We start from the raw sequence: 25,931 nt of genomic DNA, 5'->3' as shown, positions 1-25,931 counted from the left end.
AAAGAGATTCTCCACTGACTTTTCTTGAAGTGCTTTTTGCCACTTCACATCCTGGTCTATAGGTCTGGAATGTCTTGGTAAGTCTCCACATCCAAATACAAATCAGAGCCAACTCGGGTTTACCTCTTAAAGGACAGCTAAGGTCAACTAAGTGATATCTCCTGATGAATTGAGAAGCTAGAATGGAAGTTTCCTTTGTTGAAAACTACTGTTTACATAATAGCCATTCTAAAAACATCTCCATGTAGTGATAGGTTTACACCTGTCCCTGAAGTGAATCTCATTGAATTCAACTTACTTTTGAGTAGATGTATCCCCACCCACCACTCATTTTATCCTTCTAAGCCTCTCAGTAGGATGGGTGTCCAACAAATTACTTTTAATTAAGATGGGAATTTGATCAGGAGCAAACACTGGAACTTTGCCTTCCTTCCAAAAAAAAGGCACTGCAACCATGCAGGATGTTGAAACCTTGGGCAAGATAGTGTCATCCCATGAGATCCCATTTAATAAGGCTAAAAACTGACAAGACTTTTCTGGCATCTTGTGTGATGCCTGGCATCTTCCATGTTGGCGATCTTGCTCAAGAAGAGACTTTGGGAGATTTCAGACATTTCTCTTTAGCTACAGTTTTGTACCAAGATTAGAAGATTTGTACCAACATGGAATATTTGTACCTGGCTTAGAATATTTACAAGAGGGTGAGTTCCATGAAACTCAACATGGGGTGTACTACCAGGCTGCACAAATTTTGAGAAAGACATACTATGGCAAGACATGCAATGCACATCAGTGCCTAAAGAGGTGCTCTCCTCTGCCCTATTAAGCCACTGGGGCTGCTCTATGTTCGTTCTCCTAGTGAAGCAAACAGTTGTCCTTTTCCACACCTACAAGACAACCAGGACTTGCTTACAAAGCAGATGGAAGGTATTTTATGTCATCTCCCACATAATAGAATAACAGAGTTGGAAGGGACCTTGGAGGTCTTGTAGTCCAATGCCCTGAAGGTCTTGTAGTCCAATGCCCTGGGTAAACAGAAAACCCTATAATACTCTGGACAAATGGTTGTCCAATATCTTCATAAAAACCTTCAGTGATGGAGCACCCACAATTTCTGGAGACAAGCCACTTTCAGGAAATTTCTCTTTAGTTCTAGGTTGGTTCTCTCTTTCATTAGTTTCCATCCATTGCTTCTTGTTCTACCTTCAGCTGCTTTGGAGAATAGGTTGACCCCCCCTCTTCTTTGTGTCAGCCCCTCAGATATTGAACACTGCTATCATGTCATCCCTAGTCCTTCTTTTCACCAGACTAGACAACCCTAATTCTCATTCTTCCTGTTTTTCAGCTTCCTAACCATCTTTGTTGCTCTTCTCTGCATATGAGGTGAAGCATCCCTTTTCAATCCTACACATATTCAGCAAGACCTACTGTACATTCATCACATGCATATTTCCCCAGCATCTCCCCATATCCTACAAAATATAAAACACTTATTATAAAGAAAATTATTGTACTTAATATTATAGTTTTGGTCTCTGACTAGAATCCAAACACTCCCTAACCGTCCTCCTCAATATGTATTATAAGCAAATGTTTTTATTCTGCAGGTTAGAGAAAAAAACAGTAGATGCTCTTCCCTGCTTTTCATTTCTCCATTGATTAAAGAGAGTCGAACTAAGCATCTTAAATTTTTTTTTTTCCCTCATGTTTAAATAATTTTGGGGGGACTGTTGTTAGATGTCCTTGTTCCTTCACCCATCCCTGAGGCTAGGTATGTTATGCAATTTTGTTCAGTCGACCTGTAGAATTTTCTATGGCTGAAATATTAACAACAAAGAGGGGGGGAAATTGCTTGAAATCTGCTGACATGGGCATATGTGCTCCTTTTGTTCCTGGGTAGGAGTTAAATAATAAATATGTACAGGGAGATCCAGAACAAAAAAGTTGTCAAGCTGTCACCCTTAAGAATAACCTCAAAAATTTGCAGAATAGAAGAAGTATATATTAGATTGTCATGTCTGGTTTACGTCTATGCAACCTCTGCCTTGAACAGCAGTTAACAGGACTCAAATTCAGCTTTCAGTTCACTTACTAATTCCTCTCATAGAGCAGAAAGCCGCCATTAGAAGGAAATGTCCTTAAAGTCTGTGGTCACTGAAGGAATATTTAAGAAAAGGAAATTGACTACATATAGAGAAGCCACATCCTGTGGATCTCTCAACTTTTAGGAGACTGAAAGTGTTGTCAAAAGTTCCAAATATGAAACACAGAGAGGAAAAACAAACAAACATAATTTTAGGCATCCATAAGATCAAAATAGCCACTAATTCAATTTTGTTCAGTCAACTTGGAACATTTAGATAGACAGGACTTGTTAGTTTACCTAGGATTTAAGCAGGCAGGACTTTGTCATCTACAAAGAGAATCTGAATTCTGTATTGTAACTGGTCCAGTTTAACTCAACTGGTTAACAGGAACAATGAATCCAAAGAAGGTTGGGTTTTTGTTTTTGTTTTTGAAATGCTACCCTGGAAATAAGTAGGCTTTTCATTAGTTGAAATAGGATGGAGGGATGTTCTGATTTGACATCTTTACAGTGCATTTTCAGATATATTTAGAGTGTGTTAATGTGAAAAAAACGCACTTGGAAAAATAACAGGCTGAGAGGAAAACAAAGAGGAAGAAAAAACTATTTTTTTCTCCTGCCTTTATAAAAGCAGGTATCTTTGTAACAATTCTCTTTTAGATCAGAAACTTCCACTTTCAAAATTTTTATTAGTTTATCAAAATGTAAAATAAAGAAGTACCAAGAAAAAAGAAAATAAAGGAGGAAAAGGGGAAGAGAGAAAAGTGTAGGGTAAGAAAAAGAAAAGCATTGACTTCTGACACCTTTTTAAAGGTAATAGCATAAAAACTCAACTTTTTACGCTGAATCTGTCTAACTGGCAAAACCCAAAATCAAAGTTTCATATTTTTTTTTTTCCATCTCAAGAACAAAGTCCAAAACCGGTTTCCAGGTAGAAACAAAATTAATTGTGTCTTTTAGATCAAAAACTTACCCACAGCAGAATTTAGGTCCCCGTTTTCAGACTCTGCTGCGTGCTGGTTATTATTGGCATGATAGTTTGACATTGCTTCTAATTTAATTTTTTTCACCTTCATTGCTTCCGCGATGGCGGCATTGGTGGCTGCGGCCGCAGCAGCAGCCGCAGCTGTCAGACCTACAATGAAAGAGGAATAACAACCATGAAATCACAACTTTTATCCACTGTCCCTCTGACGTCACCCTCTTCCAGGAAACTGTGATCACGTTCTCAAGGAACGAACACGCTGGCAGAAAGGAAGGGAGGGAGGAAAAATCATCATCTGGAAGTGACAGCAAACTTCTCAAGGCTTTTGTGGCCAAATAAGTTGTGTGTAAAATAAAGCCTCCTTGTGCTTTTAATTTATTTGATTTATTTATTTATGAGACTTATATACCGCTTTAAGTGCAAGCACTCTCTAAGCGGTGTACACCAGTAAGCAATGTGTATATATATATATATATATATATATATATATATATATATATATATTTACATTGCCCCCAACAATCTGGGTCCTCATTTTACCTACCTCGGAAGGATGGAAGGCTGAGTCAACCTTGAGCCGGTGAGATTTGAACCGCTGACCTGCTGAACACAGTCCGCTAAAGTGGCCTGCAGTACTGCACTCTAACTGCTGCGCCACCTCGGCTCTATTAGCTTCAATCCTGCTTAGCCCTACTTAGACTATACTAGTTGAAATCATGGAGATTGCAGAGGGTCATCTTTAGTTAGAATAAACTAAATTAGTTATCTCTGTTTAACTGATTTCAAGAAATGTTCTCAAGAACTAAATCTAGATTTGGGCCCTTGTGTTTTTAACCTGACAAGGGGTAGACAATGTTCTGAGTTCCACATTCAAAAGAAGACATACCTCCTAGTCTAAACCAGGATATGAAAGAAAAGGGTTTGTTTGCTTGTTTGTTTGTTGTAAACTATGTTATGCTTAGGCTCTGTCTGTTCCTTTCCCTTCTCTGTTAGTCCAATCTTAAGGTTGGTGATGTGCCATCTGAACCCAGATAACCTTTCCCCCCAGCTGCTGGAAATCAGGGACACTGAAATACGTTAGAATTTACATGCAATGTAAACTTTAACTTCATTTTTTTAAAAAAAATAAACAAAACCCTCAGAACCCTCCAAAAAATTCAGAAGAAACTGAAAATTCTGGGATATGAGGGACTGAGTTCCATATTACTTATGGATTTAGTGGCCTGGATCAAGAGTAGGATCCAAACTTACTGATGGCCTCAAGAACAGGCCCTTATGTGGAAAGTCCTAAAATTTAGCTCAGGGCTGAGATGGAAATTCTTATTTCAGGAACTGAGCATTGAGAGAATCTGTTCTAAGCATCTTTTTATGAACCAGGTAGAATGTTCTAGGCCAGGGGTAGGCAACCTTGGCTCTTTTATGACTCATGGACTTCAACTCCCAGAATTCCTGAGCCAGCCATGCTGAGGGGAAAGGAAGAGGTTTCCATGCTGAGCCATGCTGGCTCAGGAATTCTGGGAGTTGAAGTCCACGAGTCATAAAAGAGCCAATGTTCCCCCACCCCTGTTCTAGGCCAACCCAGAATTCTTTCCTTCGAGGTCTGATCTGTGAATGTTTCCATTCTTGTTGCTTCTTGTCCTGCCTTCCGGCGCTTTGGAGAATAGCTTGACTCCCTCTTCTTTGTGGCAGCCCCTGAGATATTGGAACACTGCTATCATGTCCCCCCTCGTTCTTCTCTTCATTAAACTAGACATACCCAATTCCAGCAGCCATTCCCTTATCCCTTAATTCGAGATAGAGTCAGGGAGACTGAGTCGAACTGAGCATTTGCTGACCAGATGCCCTTCCTGATGCCTATGTGGAGTTTGCAGCAGATATTTTCTCTTTGTGTTTCTCTATCCTGATAGAGAAACATCTGCCACTGCCTAGGATTGAACCCCCAACCTTCCAAGCATCTTTACCACTAGGCCACCATGCTGCTCATTTGCCCCAATGTCTAAAGCTCACTATTTACTTAGGGTTGTTGTTGTTGTTGTTGTGGGGAAAATAGGAGGAAAGTATGTTGAGTGTGTTCACCACCTCGAGATATTTGTAAAAAAAATAATAATAAAGGAGACCAATTAAATAAATAAATGATTTTCATCATGGGTACCTAGTATAGTGCATTAAGGATTTGGACCCCCCACCCCGCCCAAAAAAAGTTATTTGCAAAGAGAATTTGAAATTCCTTTTTTGGGTTTTTTATTTTGTTTTATTAGTTTGAGTGGAATTGGTGTGGGGGGCGGCCCAGAGGGAAGGATGTAAATAACGGTTGCAGTTATCATTAATATCCCGAAATTGATAATCTGTTTATGTCTAGCATTTTTCCTGCTGATTATTCAGTGAGACAAGCCACTTTATAAATATCTCATCACTCCAGTGTCACAGAAATTTCATCGACAGTGCTTTGCAGAGCCATTAGCAATATGAATCTAACCATTAGGAGGAGGAGACAGCATGTGGCATTAATACGCAGCCTTGCTTCCTAACCATCTGATAGGCAGATGGTGTAAAGTAGATTCTCCAGCTGAAATGGAAGGGCCGTATCATTTAAAACCTTGTTTGCATTCTAACTGATATCGTTGCCATATTGCTATCCAGGATGCATCGTGGCAATGTTTGAACAATCTAGTTTGTCTCAGTCATAAATGTTTACAGCCTCGTTTTGTTTTTTTTTTAATCTTTAGACGCATGTTCTGGAGCACATAATTTTTAATTTATGAAATCTATTGTTTACTTCGGTGGAACCGCAAAATTAGCAAGGCAAAGGGATACGAAAATTGCTACTACCCCAACCGACGGAAAAAATTACAAAATATTGGCTTTGTGTATGTCTCTGTGTGTGTTTTTCTTCAATAAAGATCGTTAGTAAAGGAATTAAAAAAAAATTAGCTGAGGCATTTTAGCCATTACATTTATTCATTAAACCTAACAGCTTCTTCCCCCATGTGACAGACTTAGAAGTTTAATGTTATCACACACAGCTCTTCATGTAAAGCTCTTACTGTGTGCAATTAATCTTGTTCCGTAATTCTATTCACAAAGCAAAACATCAAAAAGTTAAAATCCTGCTCAATAATTGTAGTTCTGAAGGAACCTTCTCTTCCAATGACTCATGCAGAAAACTCTGTTTAAGGAATCTTATAAGAGTTGAAGTGAACTTGAATTAAAAGGAGAGAAGCAACCTAGAACTAAGGAGAAACTTCCTGACAGTGAGAACAATTAATCAGTGGAACAGCTTGCCTCCAGAAGCAGTAAATGCTCCAACACTGGAAGTTTTTAAGAAGAGACTGGACAGCCATTTGTCCGAAATGGTGTAGGGTTTCCTGCCCGAGCAGGGGGTTGGACTAGATGACCTCCAAGGTCCCTTCCAACTTTACTATTATTATTATTATTATTAAAACTCTATTCAAGAATCAAGTCAGATCACAACTTCAGCCAGACACCCACTGACAACCAAACAAACACATACAAACACATGCAAATAGACACATACACACACTAAATGAGGCCTCAACCAATCTTTTCCTTCACATAATTGAACAAAGGATTTCTTTTTCATCATCCATTTCAACAGGTTCGCTGCCAACATTAAACTTTACAAAATTTAAAAAGGGATAGTGTGAATGTAAATTCATAATAAAATATTTTTAATACAAAATCGAACTCTCTTGAAAGAAAATGTTTCTATTAATGTGCAACCCCTCCCCAATTATTATTTAGCTTGCCAGTGTCTTCCTTTGGGTTCAACTCTGATATCGAATAATAATTTTTCTGCTCCTATAGGAATTTACAAGATTATTAAAAAATACTTTACTTTTTACAAATAAAGTTCTTTATTCTGCAATTATTAATTTTAATTAGTGGCTATTCATTTAATTATCATGAAATGATTTGATTTTCTGGACACTATAAGTAGGCCTACAGATATATGGCTATATATTCTCACACAGTTTTTTGAGTCAAACATATGCAAGTCTTATTTCAGCTGGTGTTCACACCAGCTGTAGCTTAACCAGCTAAAACATTGTACTAGTTTCAAGGGACAATCTTAAATTCATGGCCGCCTTATTATTGTTATTGTCCATTGAATCAATTCAGTCAACTGAGGTTTAAGAAAGATTGCCTGGTCCATTTACGTTTAGGTAAATGTGGTATGTTTCATTTGTTCTAGATTTTAAGCAGCTGCTAAATCTCTTTGCTGTATGCTAAATATTATAAATGTGTGATAATGCACTGCCTATTTCATTTTGTTTTTTTCTCATTCCTTCCATTATTGGGGAAGTGCTTACTTCAATGATAAACCACAGGAACCAGGGCTGACACAGAGGAAAGGACAAAAAAAAAAAAATGCAAAACAGCAAGTTTAGTGGTCAACCTAAGGGCATCCCAAGAAAATCCATGAGATTTAAATTCCTTATGGAATTTGTCCCATTTTCTTTCCACTCTGTCTATCTAAAACCTGATTAAGTCTAGATCCAACTCGGTGACATCCTTTGGCTGCCCTGTCTTAGAGGTTATACAGTATTAAGTTTTAGAGCCTTGATCAGTCAGACAATACTTGATATTCACTTTTTACATATGCAGACAGAGCCAATAAATACACCTGTGGAGAACCTATTTCCAGCTTAACTCCAGGTTTTACATGTAGATTTCATATGTCTTCTTCGGAGAACAGCTAGCATATCATTTTTTTTTTCATTCTTATGGGAGAGCTTTCCGCCCACCTATTCTTTAGCGTAAATCACTTAATGTAGAGGGCTCAATTCTCAATAAATGAACAGAAAAGGAGTAATAGGCTTCATTTGTAGAAGCAACTTGTAGAAGTCATTGTCGTTGTCAGCCATTCAGTCATGTCTGATCCTTGGCCACTCTAGGAATCAGCACTCTGATGCTTCCTTCAGACCCACCACAATCATCCTGGTGTCATTCTTTATAGTATTCAGCCAACAGGTGCTAGGGCAACCCCTTCTCCTCTTTCACTCCCAGCATGTTTGATTTTTTTTAGTGAGTCAGCTCTCATGACATGGCCGAAGTAAGACAGCCTCTGGAGATCTGGGCTTCCAGTGAGATTTTCAGTGAGATTCATCTAGGACTTCTTTGGCTATTTTTGCAGTCCATGGGATGCATAATAGTCACTGTCAAGGATGAGACTTTGGCAGCTATGTGCCTCTGTGTTTCAACTTGCCTTTAGATTAAGGGGGGGGGAGTTGTTACTTTAAAGTGGGTAAGAAGGAGAAACTAAATTTTGATTCAGTTGAAGACCATGGGAACCTGAAGCCTTGTCAAGGACACCAGAACAGGTGTGGATTTGAAACAGATGGTTCCCATAACAAGCTGAATTTGTTAATATGGATTATGTAAGACATTGGGGGTTTGGCTGGGAAAATTAATGTTTAAGTTTATGAATTGGTGTTGGAACTTCAGAGTTAGTTTTGCTTCGACAAAACCATGCAGTGTACCCAGTAAACAGTAAGCTTCGGAAAGAGAATGAACCTGGAGTTTTATTTGGATTCTCAAGCTGGATGTTGACAGTCACCTCAGCACCACAGTTCAAAGGCATTCACCCTTCTCCTACCTGCCTTTTTCAGAGTCCAGGTTTCTCACCCAAAAGTGGCAATTGAAAAAAAAAAATTACTGAGTTAGCTAATCTGCATTTGGTTTTGAGGTTGATGTCTTTATTCTTCCAGATGTTATTCCTGCCAGACATTCCATAAATAAAAGTAAATTTCACTAAAATCAGTTTTGAGTAACATTGCCATGTCCAGTCATGAGATGCTACCCAAAAAATGAAATGGACGGGAAGTGTTCTCAAAATGCAGTGATATGATATAGAACAAACAAGGAATGTATTTTCTGAGGTCTTACAGATGTGCATACCAAATCAAAACAATTCAATTAACACTGTCCTCTTTCTAAGCAGTCCTCTCTTCTCACGCAATAGATTCTTAGTCATTTTTCAAGCTGCTGCATTATTCATTTCACCAGACCCACAAGGTGGGCTATAAATTGTTACTTTATCTAATCAAAGGCGACTTAACTCTAGAGAAGGTCAAAGGTTTAATTTTGTGAGGTATTATCTTACACTAGGAGTTTAACCAAAAAACAGAAGAAGAAAAACAGTCAAGAAATTGATAATAAATGAATCTTTATAGCCTCAGGCATTGGTCTAGTTTAGTTAATAAACTTTCATTGAAGGTTTCTTTCAACTGTTACGGACAAGGAGGTTAAAACAAAAATCTTAAATTACAGCCATGTGTGACTTTTAAAGCAGGTTTTTTTTTAATTTCAAATCCCACCCCCCACAAACTTTAGAAGACAAAGCATTCAGTATATTAAGCAAAAATGCAAACTTTAAAAGAGACCAAGAGAAGCAGGAAAACCATGTTTGCAGAAGAAGAAAAACAGTCTGTTGTAAATGTGGAATTTTGTGTCCTGATCTATTGAAAAAAGTGTACATCAACACTGATCAATTGATATGGAAAGAAGACTTAAAAGGATTTTTTTTCACAGATGCAAACATTTTTTCTGCCTTGGAAAAAGACAGAAAGCACCACATATCTCTCCAAACTCTCTCCAAAATGTGTATTCTTTTGAAATTTATTCTCATTTAATTCAGTTGGATGCCTCTCTAAATAAATTACCAATGCTTCACCAATAAACAAAGATTGTTTTTCTTCCCTTTTCTGATTATTTGACAGTGGTGATCCTTGCCCCCCTTTTTTTTGCCACACACTTAACTGCAATGGCTTTAGCTTGGCTTTCCTCAGAAAATGGATCACCACAGAGTGGCATGAAGGTCAGCAGAGAAAACCCAGTTTGTGCTTGGGATAAAATCCATTTATCACCGGACTGCTTGTGGTCCCAGTTCAAAGTAGTGGTCATTTCATTTCAACCCCTTTGTGGCACAGCACAGAGATACAAAAAGGACTGCCTCAACTAATATTGTTCTTCTTTTGTGGACATCTAGAGAGGGTCTGTTCATGGTCCCACCTTGGCTAGAACTGAGGACAACATGGACTAGGGAGAGAGTCTTCACTGTGGTAACTCCCATAGGGGGAAGACATGGTCCCCTTTTCAGGAAGTCCAGAAGCTTCTGAAGTCTTTTCTTCTAGGCTTTTGGACCCTATGCCAGTAGTTCTCAATCTTTTCTTCAGCATGGACCCCCTTTAATACTTTTGTGGACATAGACCATGACTACAGACCCCCACCCAAGTCTTACCTCAAGACTTAAATCATAACATTTCTTCAAGCCTTTGTGGACCCCTTGTGATGACATTGCGCCCCCCCTCCCCCAAGCTCCGCAGGGAACACAGGTTGAGAACCCTTGCTCTACAGTATTTTTAGGAGCTAGTGTGAATTTTATAGCTGCCTTTTAAATGACTGAGTGAATAAATTCACCCAATATATAGTGTGGGTTTTATAGCTGCCTTTTAATTTATGGAGGCAATTCAGATGCCACTTTTATACTTTTTAGTATTGGGCAGCATGGATATGTACAGTGACAGTGCTACAAAAGTAAAAAAAAAAGAAATGATATTTCTATTGTATGACTTAAGGTGGATAACCTTCAATCTTACACGCAACTCTATCTCAGCTTTCCTAACCTTCCACCACCAGAATTATCCAGTCACTGGCTCTATTGCTAAGGATCCTAGGAATTGAAATCCTCACATCTGGAAGGAGCCCAAATTGGAGAAAGCTACTTCTCCAAATCCCCCCTCCCTTCCTTCTCCTCAGCAGAAGGCGGCAGCTTCAAGGCACTCTGAAGCTACTCCAGAGGAAATTGAAGCCCGCTCAACCATAGAGCGCTGCTATTTGCATTTAGAGCATCCATGAAATCATGATGCCCTTGTTATTACAAAGCTAAGCTTCCCCCCTTCTCACAGTGTTGTCCTTCCTCTGGCATAAAACAAGGAGAGAATGCAACTCCTTCTCACCCAGCCCAACCCTTGAACGCCGTTCATCTTAACACAATGCAGAAAACAGAATTCTAATGAACAGCAGAAATGCAGTTTGTCAGAAGGTGAAAAGGGATTGGAAACCACCACCACCCAAAACTCATGAACCCCAGCTCACCAGTCACTGAGTACCCCTTGCTGCCTCCAAATCCCCTCCTGGAAGGTGGGCTGGATTTCTGCAGCAGTGTAATCTTGCAAAGAGACCCAGCTGCTTTAATGAGTTACAGAATAGTATTGTGTCCCTGCTGTTGCTTCTTCTGAAGCACCACTTCCAAACGGACCCAAAGCACTGTATGCAGAGTCCTTTCTGCTGACCCATGGGATTAGTGCAACGCAGGCAACATTTCTCACACAATTCTTAATAAATGAACAAAATAAAGATAATAAGCTTCACTGGTAAGCGGACACACACATTGGAAGTAAATTTCACTAAAGAGGAGATGGACTTCAAACTGAAAATCCCTGCTCTTAATCCAGTTACCTTCCCCATTTCCAAGAACATTTTCCTTCTTGACTTAAAAAGCAAACAATTATTTTGGCAGCTTGCCTCTAAGCCAAACATTTGGATATGCCACTTACAGTTGGCTCTCTGGTTTTTGGAATTTGGACAGCATCTTGGATGATGTAAGAATTTCACCTGTCACAAAGCTTCTTATTTTTTTTCATCAAACTACTATGTAACTAAAGAAGAAGTAATTAAAGAACAGCCCAAACTTATCTGCGTATGATTAAACAATATGTTTTGTTTTTCCGCTGTCTTTTTTCCCTGCTGTGCATTAATTATGCAATTTGTTCCCTGCACTATTAACAACTCATAATTGGGAGCAAGAAGCTGAAACATGATAAACACACTGAATTAAAGTGTCCATTGGAGAGAGTGTGTTGGAACAAATGTCAGACTAGAAAGCTACAAAACAATTGTTTATATAAAACTGGAATGTTGATAAATCCCTATCTTTGGCCTCATTGTGTCATTTCTGCTTTCTGATATATGCCCCAAATTCGGAGTTGACCCTTAGCTACTAAAAAGATAGGTCTTCTCCAGGACGATTTTCTTTCCAACCCGGACTTTTAGATCTTCTGATAATGTAACCATTGTCTCTTTAAAAGGAAATCAATCCACTTGGAGATTGTTCCCTTCTTCTCTTTCTTCCCATCTTTCCCAGTTTTATAGACTTCTCGTGAAAGCTAAATCTTTGCATAATGAATGCTATTTTGAGCCTAGTCGTTTGTGCCTCAAGAATGCATTTGTTCCGTGATCCATCTGTTTGTTTTCTTGGCTCCCTTCTCAAGCATCTTCTCCAACTTCAAAGTTCAAAAGTAGATTACCACAGGAAAAGCTCTGCCTGCGCTGTTGATTGATGGCTCCAATTTATATGCAGGTAGTCCTCAACTTACCACCACAATGGAGCCCACAGTTTCTGTTGTTAACTGAGACATTTGTTAAGTGAGTTTTGCCCCATTTTACAACCTTTCTTGCCACAGTTGTTAAGTGAATCACTGCAATTGATAAATCAGTAATCCGGTTGTGAAATGAATCTGGCTTGCCCATTGACGTGGCTTGTCAGAAAGTCCCCAAAAGGGGACCCATATGACTTGGGACCCAGCAACGGTCGTAAATATGAACCAGTTGCCAAGTCTCTGGATTTTGATTGCATGATTATGGGGATGCTACAAAAAAGGCTGTAACTGTGCAAAATGGTCACGAGTCACCTTTTCCCCCCAGTGCTGTTGTAACTTTGAACGGTCACTAAATGAACCATTGTTAAGTCAAGGACTATCTGTACAGCTTATTGAATCGAAGTGACTCTGAACAGTTTACAAGTAAAAAGACAATGAAATCCTTCCAGAAATAGACAAAATTTAAAAAAACAAAAGAAAACAGAAAGTGAGTTCCCAAGTCATCAATCACCGCCCCCCCCCACTCCCAGGGTTGCCTATCACTGCTGGATCCCTTTGCTAGTTGACAGAGCCAGGTCTTAATGATCTCCTGGAAGACCACAACAGAGAGCCATACTCACCTCAGGAGGCATGATGTTCTTTAGGGCAAGGCAACGGAAGAGAATGTTCTAGAACCCTCTGTCAGAATCCTTTAGCTGACAGAGTCCATAGCATGCTTTTTTCCTGCTCCTCCTTATTCTGGACTCATAGATATAGAATGGCTCTATAATTTAAGGTTCCTTAACTTTTGATAAATCCTTACTTTTCTATTTTCTCCCCTCATATAGTAAATATAGGATGCTACTACCTAACATAGCTACTTCTCGGTTTTCTGTTTTGAACTGTTCTACGTAAAGTTCTCAAAGCTTTCTTCAAGGACTCATGCGTGACTGTATCTTTTTTCATCAGGGAAAGCTGATTGAAGAAAAAAAAATATTACATTGCACATCACCTCTTGGAGGCAAGGTCTATTTCCTGCTTCCTATCACATTTATCAAAGAGGGAACCAACCTAAAACTTTCCTGACAGTTAGAACAATTAATCAGTGGAACAACCTGCTCCAGAAGTTGTGGATGCTCCAACACTGGAAGTTTTTAAGAAGAGACTGGACAGCCATTTGTCTGAAATGGTATAGGTTGGACTAGAAGACCTCCAAGATCCCTTCCGACTCTATTATTATTATTGTTATTGTTATTGTTCATCACACAGTCAGTCAGATGTTCAGACTGGGTTTGGCATTTTTGTCTACCTATCGACTCCTTACCAAGGACCTGGGATAGGCAGATGTGGATGTTTGATGGTATTATAGATATCGTCGCAGGATGGAAGCAGTTCCTACTAAGGCCGCCTTTTGCAATTGACTAATGGCGAATTTGTCAATGCCAATAGTATTCAAGTGGTGCTCCAGTTGTTTTGGGATTGCACCAAGGCTCTTCTTCTTGTTCTTCTTCTTGTTCTTCTTCTTCTTCTTCTTCTTCTTCTTCTTCTTCTTCTTCTTCTTCTTCTTCTTATTATTATTATTATTATTATTATTATTATTATTATTATACAAACAACATTTGAGGAGCTTTTGGAAAGCACAGCTTTCGAAAGGAAATATAAATTCATGGAGGATGAAAACTTAATACGAACATGTACAAAAGCAATGTGTTTATTAACCTTTCCCCATCTCTGACAACAAATTTAGCTCTAACATACTATTTCTCTTAAAGCAAAACAAATCAATTGACCTTAGGTTTTCAAATCTTAAAATTCATTCAGAAGTAGTCAAAGCACATTTCTCTGCAATTCCCTGCCAGTCAATAGATTGAATATTGTTATCCTGGCTTAAGCAGAATAAACATGGAACAGTTTAAGTCTTTAGCCAAATTCTGTCAAACATTTAAACATAAGTAAGTACAAACAAAGACTTCTTAACCTTTAGCAGCCAACAACATATATTATAATACAGCGTACCACAAGTTGTCTTAGGAGCCATAATGTCTGTAGATATTAACTTTGATAATAATACCTATATTGATTTTAGACCGTTTAAGTAATGAAATTCTGTTACACAAATCAATGCTTTGACGGTAAGGCTGAAACAAATATTGTCTGTTTTGTGCTCTGTGAAGACATCATCTTCAAAGGACACGAGAGGAGAACCATTGACTAAGTGTGCTAAAACTCCATAGCTATTTCATGATGTTCAGTTGTGGCTATGTATCTTGCCATGTATCCAGTGGTGGGATTCAGCCAGTTCGCACCAGTTCGGCAAAACCACTAGCTAATTTTTTGTTGCCCAAGCCCAGAATGGACTTCCAGAAGCGGCATCCACACAGAGAACCAGTTGTTCATATATTTGAATCCCATCACTGCACATATCTTTTCTTTACAGGATCCATTGGAACGGATCAATAGAACTCATTTGCTAAGATTCTAAGCAATTTCCATTTCATACCCAGCTTTAGGAAAAGCACGGTATTCCTGCAATTTCCACAGATTGTTGTCTCCTGAAAAAGTATTTTTGGTCCTGCGGATTAACAAAAATGGAAATGAAGAGGACTCACGTTATGTGAGGATCCTCCCTTAAGGAATCCATATGGATCCATTTCTGGAAAGGAACACGGCGGCTAAAGTGGTTGGAACACTGGGCAGTTCTGCAAGCCTATGTTTGAGACCCAAAAGCTGCCATGGAGGTGAGGTTGCGCTCCTGTCCTTCACTCCAGCTCCTGCAGAAGACATGAAAGGACCCTCCTAATAGGGCATCTCCAGGGCAACGGTGATGTCACCAGCTAATCCTTTCAACCCGGAAGCACCTTGGTACTTCTGCCACGAGTGCAAATAAATAAATAAATAAAATAAAACCTGGGTAATAAAATATTTTATAAATGAATAAAACACATCCTTTGTATACAAGCCAAACTAATTAATCAAGTTTAGTTAGCAATGCAATTTTCCCACACATTTATTTATAGGTGTGCCAAAGTGGATTAGGACGATGCAAGTCTTGCCACTTTGCCACAAAGCAACAACTTCCTGATTATTCTTGAACCTTATGATATTAGTTGCATTATTAATAACATGCTGGAGATAAAGGAAAAGTTGCTGTATAATCAAATTTGCCAGATATAACTCCTTTGAACAGAACTAACAGCCTGAACTGAGTAGCAAAACTTAATTTCCATGACAAAATCAATAAAATTTGAAAATTGGCTGTTATTTTTTTTTTCCAGCAACAGGGTGACAATCATTTATCGGTACTAAACTACACCGCATCCCAAGTTTATTCATCGAAGATCCCAGATCTCAGTTTCTCTATCACAGTATTGACCCCAATTTTTTGACTATGAGATCTAAGTAGCAAGTAAGTGTACAATCATCTTGCTCAAGATTGAATCCCTTCCCCATTTTGGGAGGGGGGAGGGTGGTGGTAAATCTAAATAAAAGAGTAGCTGTGGGTTTCAAGAGGAGGGAAAAGACATACTGAAAATATAATTAAAAATTGTGGAGGCTGACTATGACAAGAATAACCATAAAAAACAGATACAAACCAGCTGGCTGTTAACAACTTCAGAGTTATAAAAACCTTAAACCTGCTGTAAAACACCCTGTTCCATTTACATAAGGAACAAAAAACGGCCTTTCTTTCAAATGCTTCTGCCGAGGACTTATTTTGACATGTTTCAAAGCAGCATAAGAGGCAACTGTGAAAGAAAGACATGCTACATTTTACCTAGAAGTTCATTTCTGACCTCTGACTGAGCCAGTGCACTTTAATCCAAATACATGAAAAATATCTTGCAGGCTACCACCACTATTTCAATTTAATTGCATTCTTCCTTGGTGGTCTTAGCTTTTGATAACAACAAAAGTATTCTTTATATAGGTATTCCTCGACTTAACGATTGCCATTGAGTCCAAAATTTCTTTTGCTAAGTAGAACAGTTGTTGAGTTAGCTTGGCCTCATGTTATGTCCTCTGTTGTTAAGTAAATCACTGTAGTGAAGTAAACAACATGGTTGTTAAGGGAATCGGACTCCTCCATTGACTTTGCTTGTCTGAAGATCACAAAAAGTGACCACATGACCTGAGGACACTCCAGCCGTCATAAATATGAACCGGTTGCCAAGTGTCTGAATTTTTTTTAAAAAATATTTTATTAGTTTTCCAATTTTACATTTGAATATTTAAAAAGCAACGTGGTGACTTGGTTACAATAGCTCAATAACAAAATCTTAGTACAAATCTCAGGTTACAGCATCAAATATTTCTTCTCTTTTTCCCTTAACATTGACTGTCTCATATTCAGGTTAGTACATTTCTAATTATATCAACGCAATAAGAACATCATTATTACATTTATCAATAGATTTTTAGCTTATACATATCTTAATTACCTTCAATCTTCATAAACAATCCATATCCTTTTATTAATGTTACTCAATTTTTAATTTCTTATCAATATTCCAATTTATCCTTTAATATTTATAATTTCCAGACTTTGGGTAACCAAAATTTCCCTTATATCACTTCATAACAAAGTATAATATCCAAAATGCATATTTAATCTATTTGAATATAATATTGTTCTATTTCCTAAGAGTTATCTATTTCCCATCTTATTTAATCATTTACTTAATATCCCCAATTATCTGAATTTTGATCACGTGACCATGGGGATGCTGCAACCGCCGTAAGTGCGAAAAATGGTCACAAGTTACTTTTTTCAGGGCCGTTGAACAGTCACTAAATGAGCAATTGTAAATAGAGGACTACCTGTACAAACAGAGGTTTTTCCTCCATACTACTGTGGCTAAACCTTGAAGAAAAGACAGGAAAAAACAATGTATTTTTTTTTCAAATGGATTGCCATCTTTGCAAGCTTCAGTAAAGTCTCTATGCTAAAATGCATTCTTTGAGAGCCTAATGATGCAGGGAACATTTTGCAGGACAAACCAAGCTTGCTACAGGGAATGAAAATAAACAAAATGAAACGAAATCAATCTTACACTGAGTGAAGTTTTGATGTATAAATACTGTCAGCTTATATTTGCCCCAAGCACGGAGCAGTGTTGCCATTTTGATAATTTCCTTGAATCACTCAGCTGCCTCACGCAGGGCATTTGATGCTGATTTACGTTTCCTCAAATCACCTGCTTAATGTTAAGCAGGGTCACAGCAAGAGACAAGAGCGGGAAGGATTTCTGCAGATTCCCTGGAAGATAGGGGTGCAAAATGCCCAGTCAACCCTTTGTGATTTTTATTTAATGTTCTCTACAGAATAGTGCATGAAACATTTATGTACCATGGAACCAATCTGATGTCTTGATGAAATACGGTAGACCAACGTGCATTAAAGTCTCAAAATACAGAATGGATAAAGTCAGAAAAACTATCTTTCCAAAAGCCTAAGTGTTGACTGCCCGCTTCTGAATCTAACAGAACTGAATAATATTCATTATTTAGACATCAAAACTCTGCATAAATTTAAAAATAATTTGTTACAGGTTTTTATAATATAATTTGATGTATTTAGAAAAGCAGATTTTATATGAGTTATGTAGAAGTTATAGAATATGCTCTCTCTCTCTCTCTCTCTCTCTCTCTCTCTCTCTCTCTCTCTCTCTCTCTCTATATATATATATATATATATATATATATATATATATATATATAAAATATTTCATAACCCATATCTATATAAAATTTACTCACATGTTTATTGGGTGTGTATTTGTCTAAGACAGTTATATAAATATATACTGTAGCATCGGCTATAATGGCTAAATGCAATGCCGATCAACCAATATTTTAGCTTTGAGTGTTTATTAATTATTGAGATTTCTGATTTTCCAGCTGTGAGTAACAACTACATTTCAGTCTCTCCATTTAAAGTCCACTTGATATTGTTCACTTAAATAATTTACAATGCTTGGTTACTCAGAAATAAATCTGCCTATACCCAGTCAACTGACTTCAATGCTGGTATATGTGCAGCCTTTAGAGAATGGGAAAGCCATAACACGGTATGAGATTTAGGAGTTTTAACGAGAAATCTTACATTTATTATTAAGCTATTGCATTGTATATTTTTTCAATGCAAGAACTTCAAGGTAGAGAAAATTCAGCAAAATAAATTGAGCTGAGAGCCAACACTCAGCCAAGTCACTTGGAAAGCTTCTAGGTTTTATGTTGTGTGTCGGGGGGTGGGTGGACTAGAAGACTTCAAAGGTCCCTTCCATCATCATCATCATCATCATCATTATTATTATTGTTATTGTTATTATTTACACCCAACTCTAAACCAACCAAAGTTGCTTTTTCCAAGTTGGGTGGGCTTATAAATAAAATCAATAAATAGAATTCTCATAAATATATTGATTAATGTAGAATGCATGAAAGACAATAACCCCAACAATTAACTATAGATGGACAGAACCAGGTGTTACACATACAAGGAAATAAAAAAAGATGCATTGACTTTGTTTAGCATTTGCTAACACAAAAATCCCTAGTCTTAGGGACTTTTCAGTCTTTATTTGGTATAATCCAGGCTTATTTACACTTAGAATAAATGTGAATGCCATAGCATCAGAAATCTGTCTGAATGGAGGATTCCAACCCACGTGAAGAGAAATTTTAATAACAGGATAACAGAGTTGGAAAGGACCTTGGAGGTCTTCTAGACCAACCCCAAGCAAGAGACCCTATATCATTCCAGACACGTGGCTATCCACTCTCTTCTATATATAAATTTTCTCTTCATATGATTAGCTCTGAGGAGATAGGTCAGAGCTAACATGACTGAAGCATGTTTCATTCCATGCGTCGTCCGATAATTTTATAACGGATTTCTTGTTTTTTTAAAAGTTCTCTTAAGCATAAAACACTACTGAACCCTTGAAAGCCTTGTTGATTTAATACAAACTTTGGATTTCAAAACTTTAGATAGATGATAGCTAAATAGCTGGCCAGACAGACAGACAGGAGTAAGAAAGCAATAGCATCTCTGCAATTGGAGAGAAGGGAATTAAAGCCATTTGGGGATATTCCTGATAACACATGGTTTACTTTCTTGCATTTTTGTAGAGATGGCAAAATATTTGGGGAACCTACATGTCTACACACACACAGGATAAGAGAAGAACTAATGAGTTAGGAAGTGTTATTAAAATCTGAGCATCTGCATGGATCTGTGTGGTGTGTAGTGACCATAAACAACAACAACAACAACAAATGTCCCTTTTTGCTTTCTAAGTCCCAACATGGATGCTCAGTCTCATGTTTGCACCATTTAGCGGCTCATTTTTTGCTTTCTCAGTAAAAGCAAACCAGGTAACTCTAGAACAGGGCTTAACAGCAACAAACCTGACATCCTCACTACCGGTATCAAGCGTAAGCATCAACAGAAATGGAACAAAAACACAAATTGTGAATAGAGAGGGAGGGTGAGGGAAGGAGGGAAGGAGAGAGAGACAGAGAGAGACAGACAGACTGAGACACACACACACACACACACAGAGAGAGACAGACAGACAGACAGACACACACACACACACAGAGAGAGAGAGAGAGAGAGAGAGAGAGAGAGAGAGAGAGAGAGAGAGAGAGAAAGAAAGAAAGAAAGAAAGAAAGAAGGAAGGAAGGAAGGAAGGAAGGAAGGAAGGAAGGAAGGAAGGAAGGAAGGAAGGAAGGAAGGAAAGAGGGGGGAGGGAGAGATGTACTTCAAGTAAATCTCATATCACTTGGAATAGTTTTTAACTCCAAGAGGCAAAAGTCACAAGTCTATGCTCAGCGGCAAAGAGAATAGATTTTGATTCCTAAGGATCAGCCAGAAAATAAAAGAGAGAGAAAACAAAAGCAGTAAAATGCATCTTTCACCCTTTGGGAAAAGATGGATTGATCCATGCTAGACACCAGAAACATTTCAAGTGGGTAAATTTATGTTTCCAATCAAAGGTTTGCTTGATTCTCAACCAGCAGACGTTTTCACTTCCACATTGTCAATACACACACACACAAAAGCAAGTGAAATATTTCCAAACCTTACCTTTAAAAGCAACAAACATCAAGTGTGTGTGGATGTCCTTGGAATGAAATTATAAAGCAATTTACAATCACACACCCAAGGCAGGAAAACACACAATAAAAACAAAAACAAACAAACAGCAACACAAATAAAGGCCCTAATGATTATAATGTAAGCTCTGCTAAGGGGAATCATATTAAGTTATCATAGGAACAACAAGCAAAAGTAAGAAACTGCAAAGAAAGGTACAAAATGTTAACATTAAGCAATGGAAATAAAAACCAGAAGGCACCCTTGGGAACAGAACATGGACGTGATGTCAATAAGTAAATAAGTTCATTAAACTGTAACTCTGACTAGAGATGGCGCAGTAGAAATCAGATGTACAAACCAAAAACAACAACAACAAAACAAAACACAGTAAAATTGGCTTGGAAGAAAGTATTTCTCCTGATGTATCATGGGTTTTGGACCCACCTGAAAGGTCCTTCCACATAAAACACCTTTAGATTTTCAGGAAAAGGATAATTTTTAACCAAGGAGTCCTACTCAAGAGGCAGCTTAGTGCAGTGGCTAAGCCAGGGGTAGGCAACCTTGGCTCTTTTATGACTTGTGGACTTCAACTCCCAGAATTCCTGAGCCAGCCATGTTGAGGGGAAAGGGAGAGATTTCCAAGCTGAGAGCCATGCTGGCTCAGGAATTCTGGGAGTTGAAGTCCACGAGTCATAAAAGAGCCAAGGTTGCCTGCCCCTGGGCTGAGGGAATGGACTAGAGACCATGAGTTCTAGCCTCACGTAGGCCCAAAGCCAGCCAGGTCATTCTTTCTAAGCCCTAAGAAGAAGGCAATGGAGAACCATTTCTCAAATATTGCCAAGAAAACTGCATGAATCAGTTTAAGTAGATGCAGAGAGACCACAATGACTTTGAGATACATGTGTGCGTGCGTGTGTGTGTGTGTGTATGTGTACTCACTGTCATGGTTGACTTCTCATACATCTCTCTGCCTGCAACCAGACAACAGAAACTAGGGAGGGGGGAAGTGGAGAAATTGAAATATGCAGGAAGCTGGGAAGGAATTGAGGAATTGGAATTCACCGTCTGTGGCCTAATTTCTACACCTCAAGGTCGAATGCTGGGAAACCTCTGAAAGGCGCAGACCGTTCCCAAAATGGTGGACAATGGACAGTGGGTGGCCCAGTGGGGAAAGGGGGACTTTTACCTAGGCAAAAACCTCAGAACTGGCTTTGCTTCTTCTTAGCTATGTGGAAGTATCTGTAAAGCTATACTCTTGGAAAAAACAATGTCCCAGGAGTTTCTTTTGCTGCATGTACCAATGGGACAGTTCACACACACACACATATACACAGACAGTCCTTCACAGGAATGGGTAGATATAATATAAATACATATATAAAGTCCCTTATATAGTCTTCTTCTGAAAAGACACATTGATCGTACTGAGATCCGCCCATTGAATATTCTCCACTAAGAAAGATATAAGTCAAGAAGCCACAAGATTGGGCTCTCTAACTTCTTTTACACATCTTCAGGCATTAGAAACTGAAAATTATCTCACAAAACCAACAGATGGGACAATGGAGACCTTGTAAGTTTCACAAGGGAGAAGAATAACTTTACTTGTCAAGTGCACTGCCACTGTTTGTGAGGCCTAGGATAGCTTTTCAAAGCCACCAAGCTACTGAAGTTAATTTTGTGGATTGTTGAAGATGCAATATTGTTGCATGATATCACAATAATGAGTTCTAATCTGAACACATTTGTCTTCTGGCTGAGATTTCCACTCTTGGTGCTCCAGTCATCTTCTGATCTGCTTCATTGCCTCTAAGAATGAGGGGGGCCTTCTGGGGTCAACAGCAGTAGAGACAGCACTTAAGGGCAATTGTGTTAATGAACTGCCTTGTTTCTTTTAAGTATGACTTTATTTATATTTATTAACTACAAACAGAAAAACAAAAACAGATTTCATAGCTTAGAACTCAGAAATGTTGATACATTGGGAATTGTAGTAATTTTAAGATGGCATTTATTATAAGAAATATTTCTAATCTAAATCATCATCTCTTAATTTTAGAATGCATTACAACTATCTTTCTGATTCTGGTGGTAAAAAGGAGGCAGGTGTTTGCCACAAACATGGGTGGTGATATTTTTTGGGGGAAAGCGGTCTCCATTTAAAGTGTCCAGTCCAGTCTATCTCCAAAAGAATATCAGTTCACATTGTCCCATTCGAAGAAATAATCAATGGGTTGGGTTTTATGCCATCACAATATACCAAGTTTAATTTCTGTACATAGAAAATTCCCAGCTTCCATTTTTGTTACAACCAACTTTTTAGCTTTTGTTTTCTCAATGTCCTCAGGGAATGTTTCCAACAAAGCTAATTCATTGTTTATTCTGATTTCCTGATCAATGACTTTACTCATTTCTGTAACGACTGAAATCCAGAGTTCCTAATCTTGAAAATTTTGTTTCTTCTTTCCTTTCTGTACCAAGGTCAGATTACATAATCCTGATGGTTTTCCATTCTTATAAACAGGGAAGAGGACCATCAGCCCAAACGTCACTTGAAAGTAGTATTACTAAAACTGTGAAAACCTCAGTAAATATTTCAGAAGAGAAAAGATGTTTCTAGCTGTCTAACAAAAAGAAGCAAATACCAGAAAAGTGAAAAAATATTTTTAAAATGTATTTCAAACTATATCCATAGGCAATTAAAAGGGAATAAAGCTTGGAATGACCAAAATTAGAATGTAAATAAGAATAACAGTCAGAAACACAACAACACCCAGTAAATTTTCTTTAACATCCCTAATGCCTTACATTTGAGATTGGCTAGCAAATCTTCAAGATTAGAAGGGCCATATATTACAATTGGTTCTTTCAAATTTATGACTTTTAGATAACAAAACCTCTGTTTCAAACTTATGCAAATGCTAACTAGGTGTAAATCTGTACCAGTGAACTTTGTAATGTCACAGATATGGATGTTAAGAATGGATGAATTATCTCTGCAAATGAGACCTGATTGCAGAGGACATGTTCTAGTAATAAGGAAATATTTCTAATTCTGTCAACCTAACCGAAAAAGGAAAATCATTTGTAAATCCCAAATCATGATTATAATGGTGCAATGACTCAGCCATACCATTTATTGAGGGCCAAACCCATTTCCTGTATTGGTTTTCTTTTCAGAGGAAAAGGATGAGAGATCAGGTTGAGAGAAGCTCTAGAAATAAGGAAATCTTTCTCAATTTTAATCGGAGAACAGTTTGAGACTCAACAAGGCTTCAAAGCAATGCTAAGAATCAAGGAAACCCTCCCTGCTCTCCATCACAGAAGAGGGAGGGGATTGGGAAACAGAAGCAGGCTTGGAAGAAGGGAGGACAGGATGGCAAGGAGCAGCTCTGGTGCAGAGAAAGTGGGACATTTCATGCCACCAATTAGATTGCTGCCCATTATAGATGGAGAACTTACACTGGGCACTATAATCCCTTCTCCATGGGGAACTGAGAGGCACAGCTGTTCCTTTAGCTGTTTGCCAGGCATCAGCCAATTCAGACGCATCCTTCCCTCAAGTGGCATGGCAACACATCTACTTATCTTCAAAACGGTTGGCTTGCAGAAGGTACATGAGGAAGAAACGGTCTCGGAGGAGCCTTAGGAGTTGGTCCCTCTCTTGAAGGCAACTCACACCAGGCATCCTTCAGAGACGTGGCAGGACGCCTGTGCCATGAATGGATAATATGCAATCACAGCAGCCTTTAATTATTGAATTAATTTGTTTCTGGAGGGCACCACTCACACACAATAAGAATCACTGAACTATTGTCCTGCAACACAGGGCACAGTTCACCCCATTAGCTCTCAGCTAGGATTTTGTGCAAAAATCACAGTTGCTGGAAATCATGTATTAACCCTCCATTGGTTTCAGTGGAATGGGCAGCTGTGCAGAAAGGAGCTTGCACACCCAAAGAAACCTTTTCTAACTTCTCCAGTTAGAAAGTTCTTCAGCCTTATCTGGCATTTGCTGGCGAAAAGAAGCCAGAAACCCCTCCTCTCTTTTTATTCTATTATTTCAGTAACAAACTACTGAATGTGGGCAAAAAAAATATTAAGCTCATAATAGGGCTGTAGATGCTATAAAGGATTGGCCATATTGTCTAGGGCAGTGGTTCTCAACCTTTTTAATGCCGTGACCCCCAACCGGTCGTAAGTCGAGGACTACTCAACCGGTCGTAAGTCGAGGACTACTCAACCGGTCGTAAGTCGAGGACTACTCAACTGGTGCAGCACCGTTTGCAGAATGGGACTTTTGGCGGGCTCAGCAGGGCAGAGACAGCCTGGACAATTCCTATTGGCTTTTGAAAGCCAATAGAATTAGACTCTATTCAAGAGAGTCTATTCTATTGGCTTTCAAAAGCCAATAGAATAAAAGGGAGTAGCACAGCTAAGGAAAAGGGGGGGAAAATGGCGGACTGCGTTGTTTGGCAACCCCCGTGAAATGGTCGTTCGACCCCAAATGGGGTACTGACCCACAGGTTGAGAACCGCTGGTCTAGGGATTTTGTGTGTGACCTTATTGTCTGCGGATTATTTAAAAAAGCAAGAAAAGAGGTTGGACCTTCCATTCAACTTGACATGACCCACAATAAGTACAGATGAATCCATCAACCACCAGAAGGGGTTTATACATGGAGATTCTCCTGTTCTCCATGAACTTTATCCCAAGCGAACTCCAGATTTAAAGACAATTTCTTCCACAAAATTAAACTGAAACTGGGAAATTTCATCTCCAAGTTTATCATTCTGGGAGGCTGTAGCCCCCTCCAGAAAAGCACAGTTTACCATCTCTTATCAACAACTCTATTTTGTCTAGATTAAGTTTCCATCAAATCCTGGGCCACTCAGGCAATTGGAAATACAGCAGCATAGAAATACTAATAATAAAATAAACAAACCAATAAATAAATAAACCATCACCCAGCCATTATCCACTGCAGTCCACTACAGATACATAACATTGGTTTGTTTGTGAGTAGGAAACATGGTTGTAGAATCCTGCTTTCTGAGCTTGGTTATAGACATTTCATAACCTGACTAGGGAACATCATCAGTGTTTTGGACTCCATGCAGGAGCAGCATGACACTCATCAGGAACCCTTTAAACCAGGGATCTTCAAACTTGGCCCTTTTATGACTTGTGGACTTCGACTCCCAGAATTCCTCAGCCAAACACGCTGGCTGAGGAATTCTGGGAGTTGAAGTCCACAAGTCATAAAAGGGCCAAGTTTGAAGATCCCTGCTTTAAACTCAGGAGATCTTTTCCTAGGATGACACCACTCATGTACTCCAATTCCATTTCTCTTCTCAAGTTTCAAGATAAAGCATG

General features: G+C 38.6%; 1 protein-coding gene across 1 annotated transcript in view; it reads right to left on the bottom strand.

Annotated features, from left to right (window-relative positions):
• DACH1 (dachshund family transcription factor 1) overlaps positions 1–25,931 on the bottom strand; it is a 354,082-nt gene that overhangs the window by 164,009 nt on the left and 164,142 nt on the right. Inside the window, exon 3 of the mRNA XM_039369714.1 lies at positions 3,060–3,221. Within this exon, the coding sequence (XP_039225648.1) occupies positions 3,060–3,221 (162 nt within the window). The remainder of the gene's footprint in view (positions 1–3,059; positions 3,222–25,931) is intronic.

Source organism: Crotalus tigris, unplaced genomic scaffold, assembly GCF_016545835.1.
Source record: "Crotalus tigris isolate CLP2741 ecotype Arizona unplaced genomic scaffold, ASM1654583v1 scf7180000021207.2732985, whole genome shotgun sequence".
NCBI classification, from domain to species: Eukaryota; Metazoa; Chordata; class Lepidosauria; order Squamata; family Viperidae; genus Crotalus; species Crotalus tigris.
Note: the sequence above shows the minus strand (reverse complement) of the source record. Positions and strands in the feature narration are given on the sequence as shown.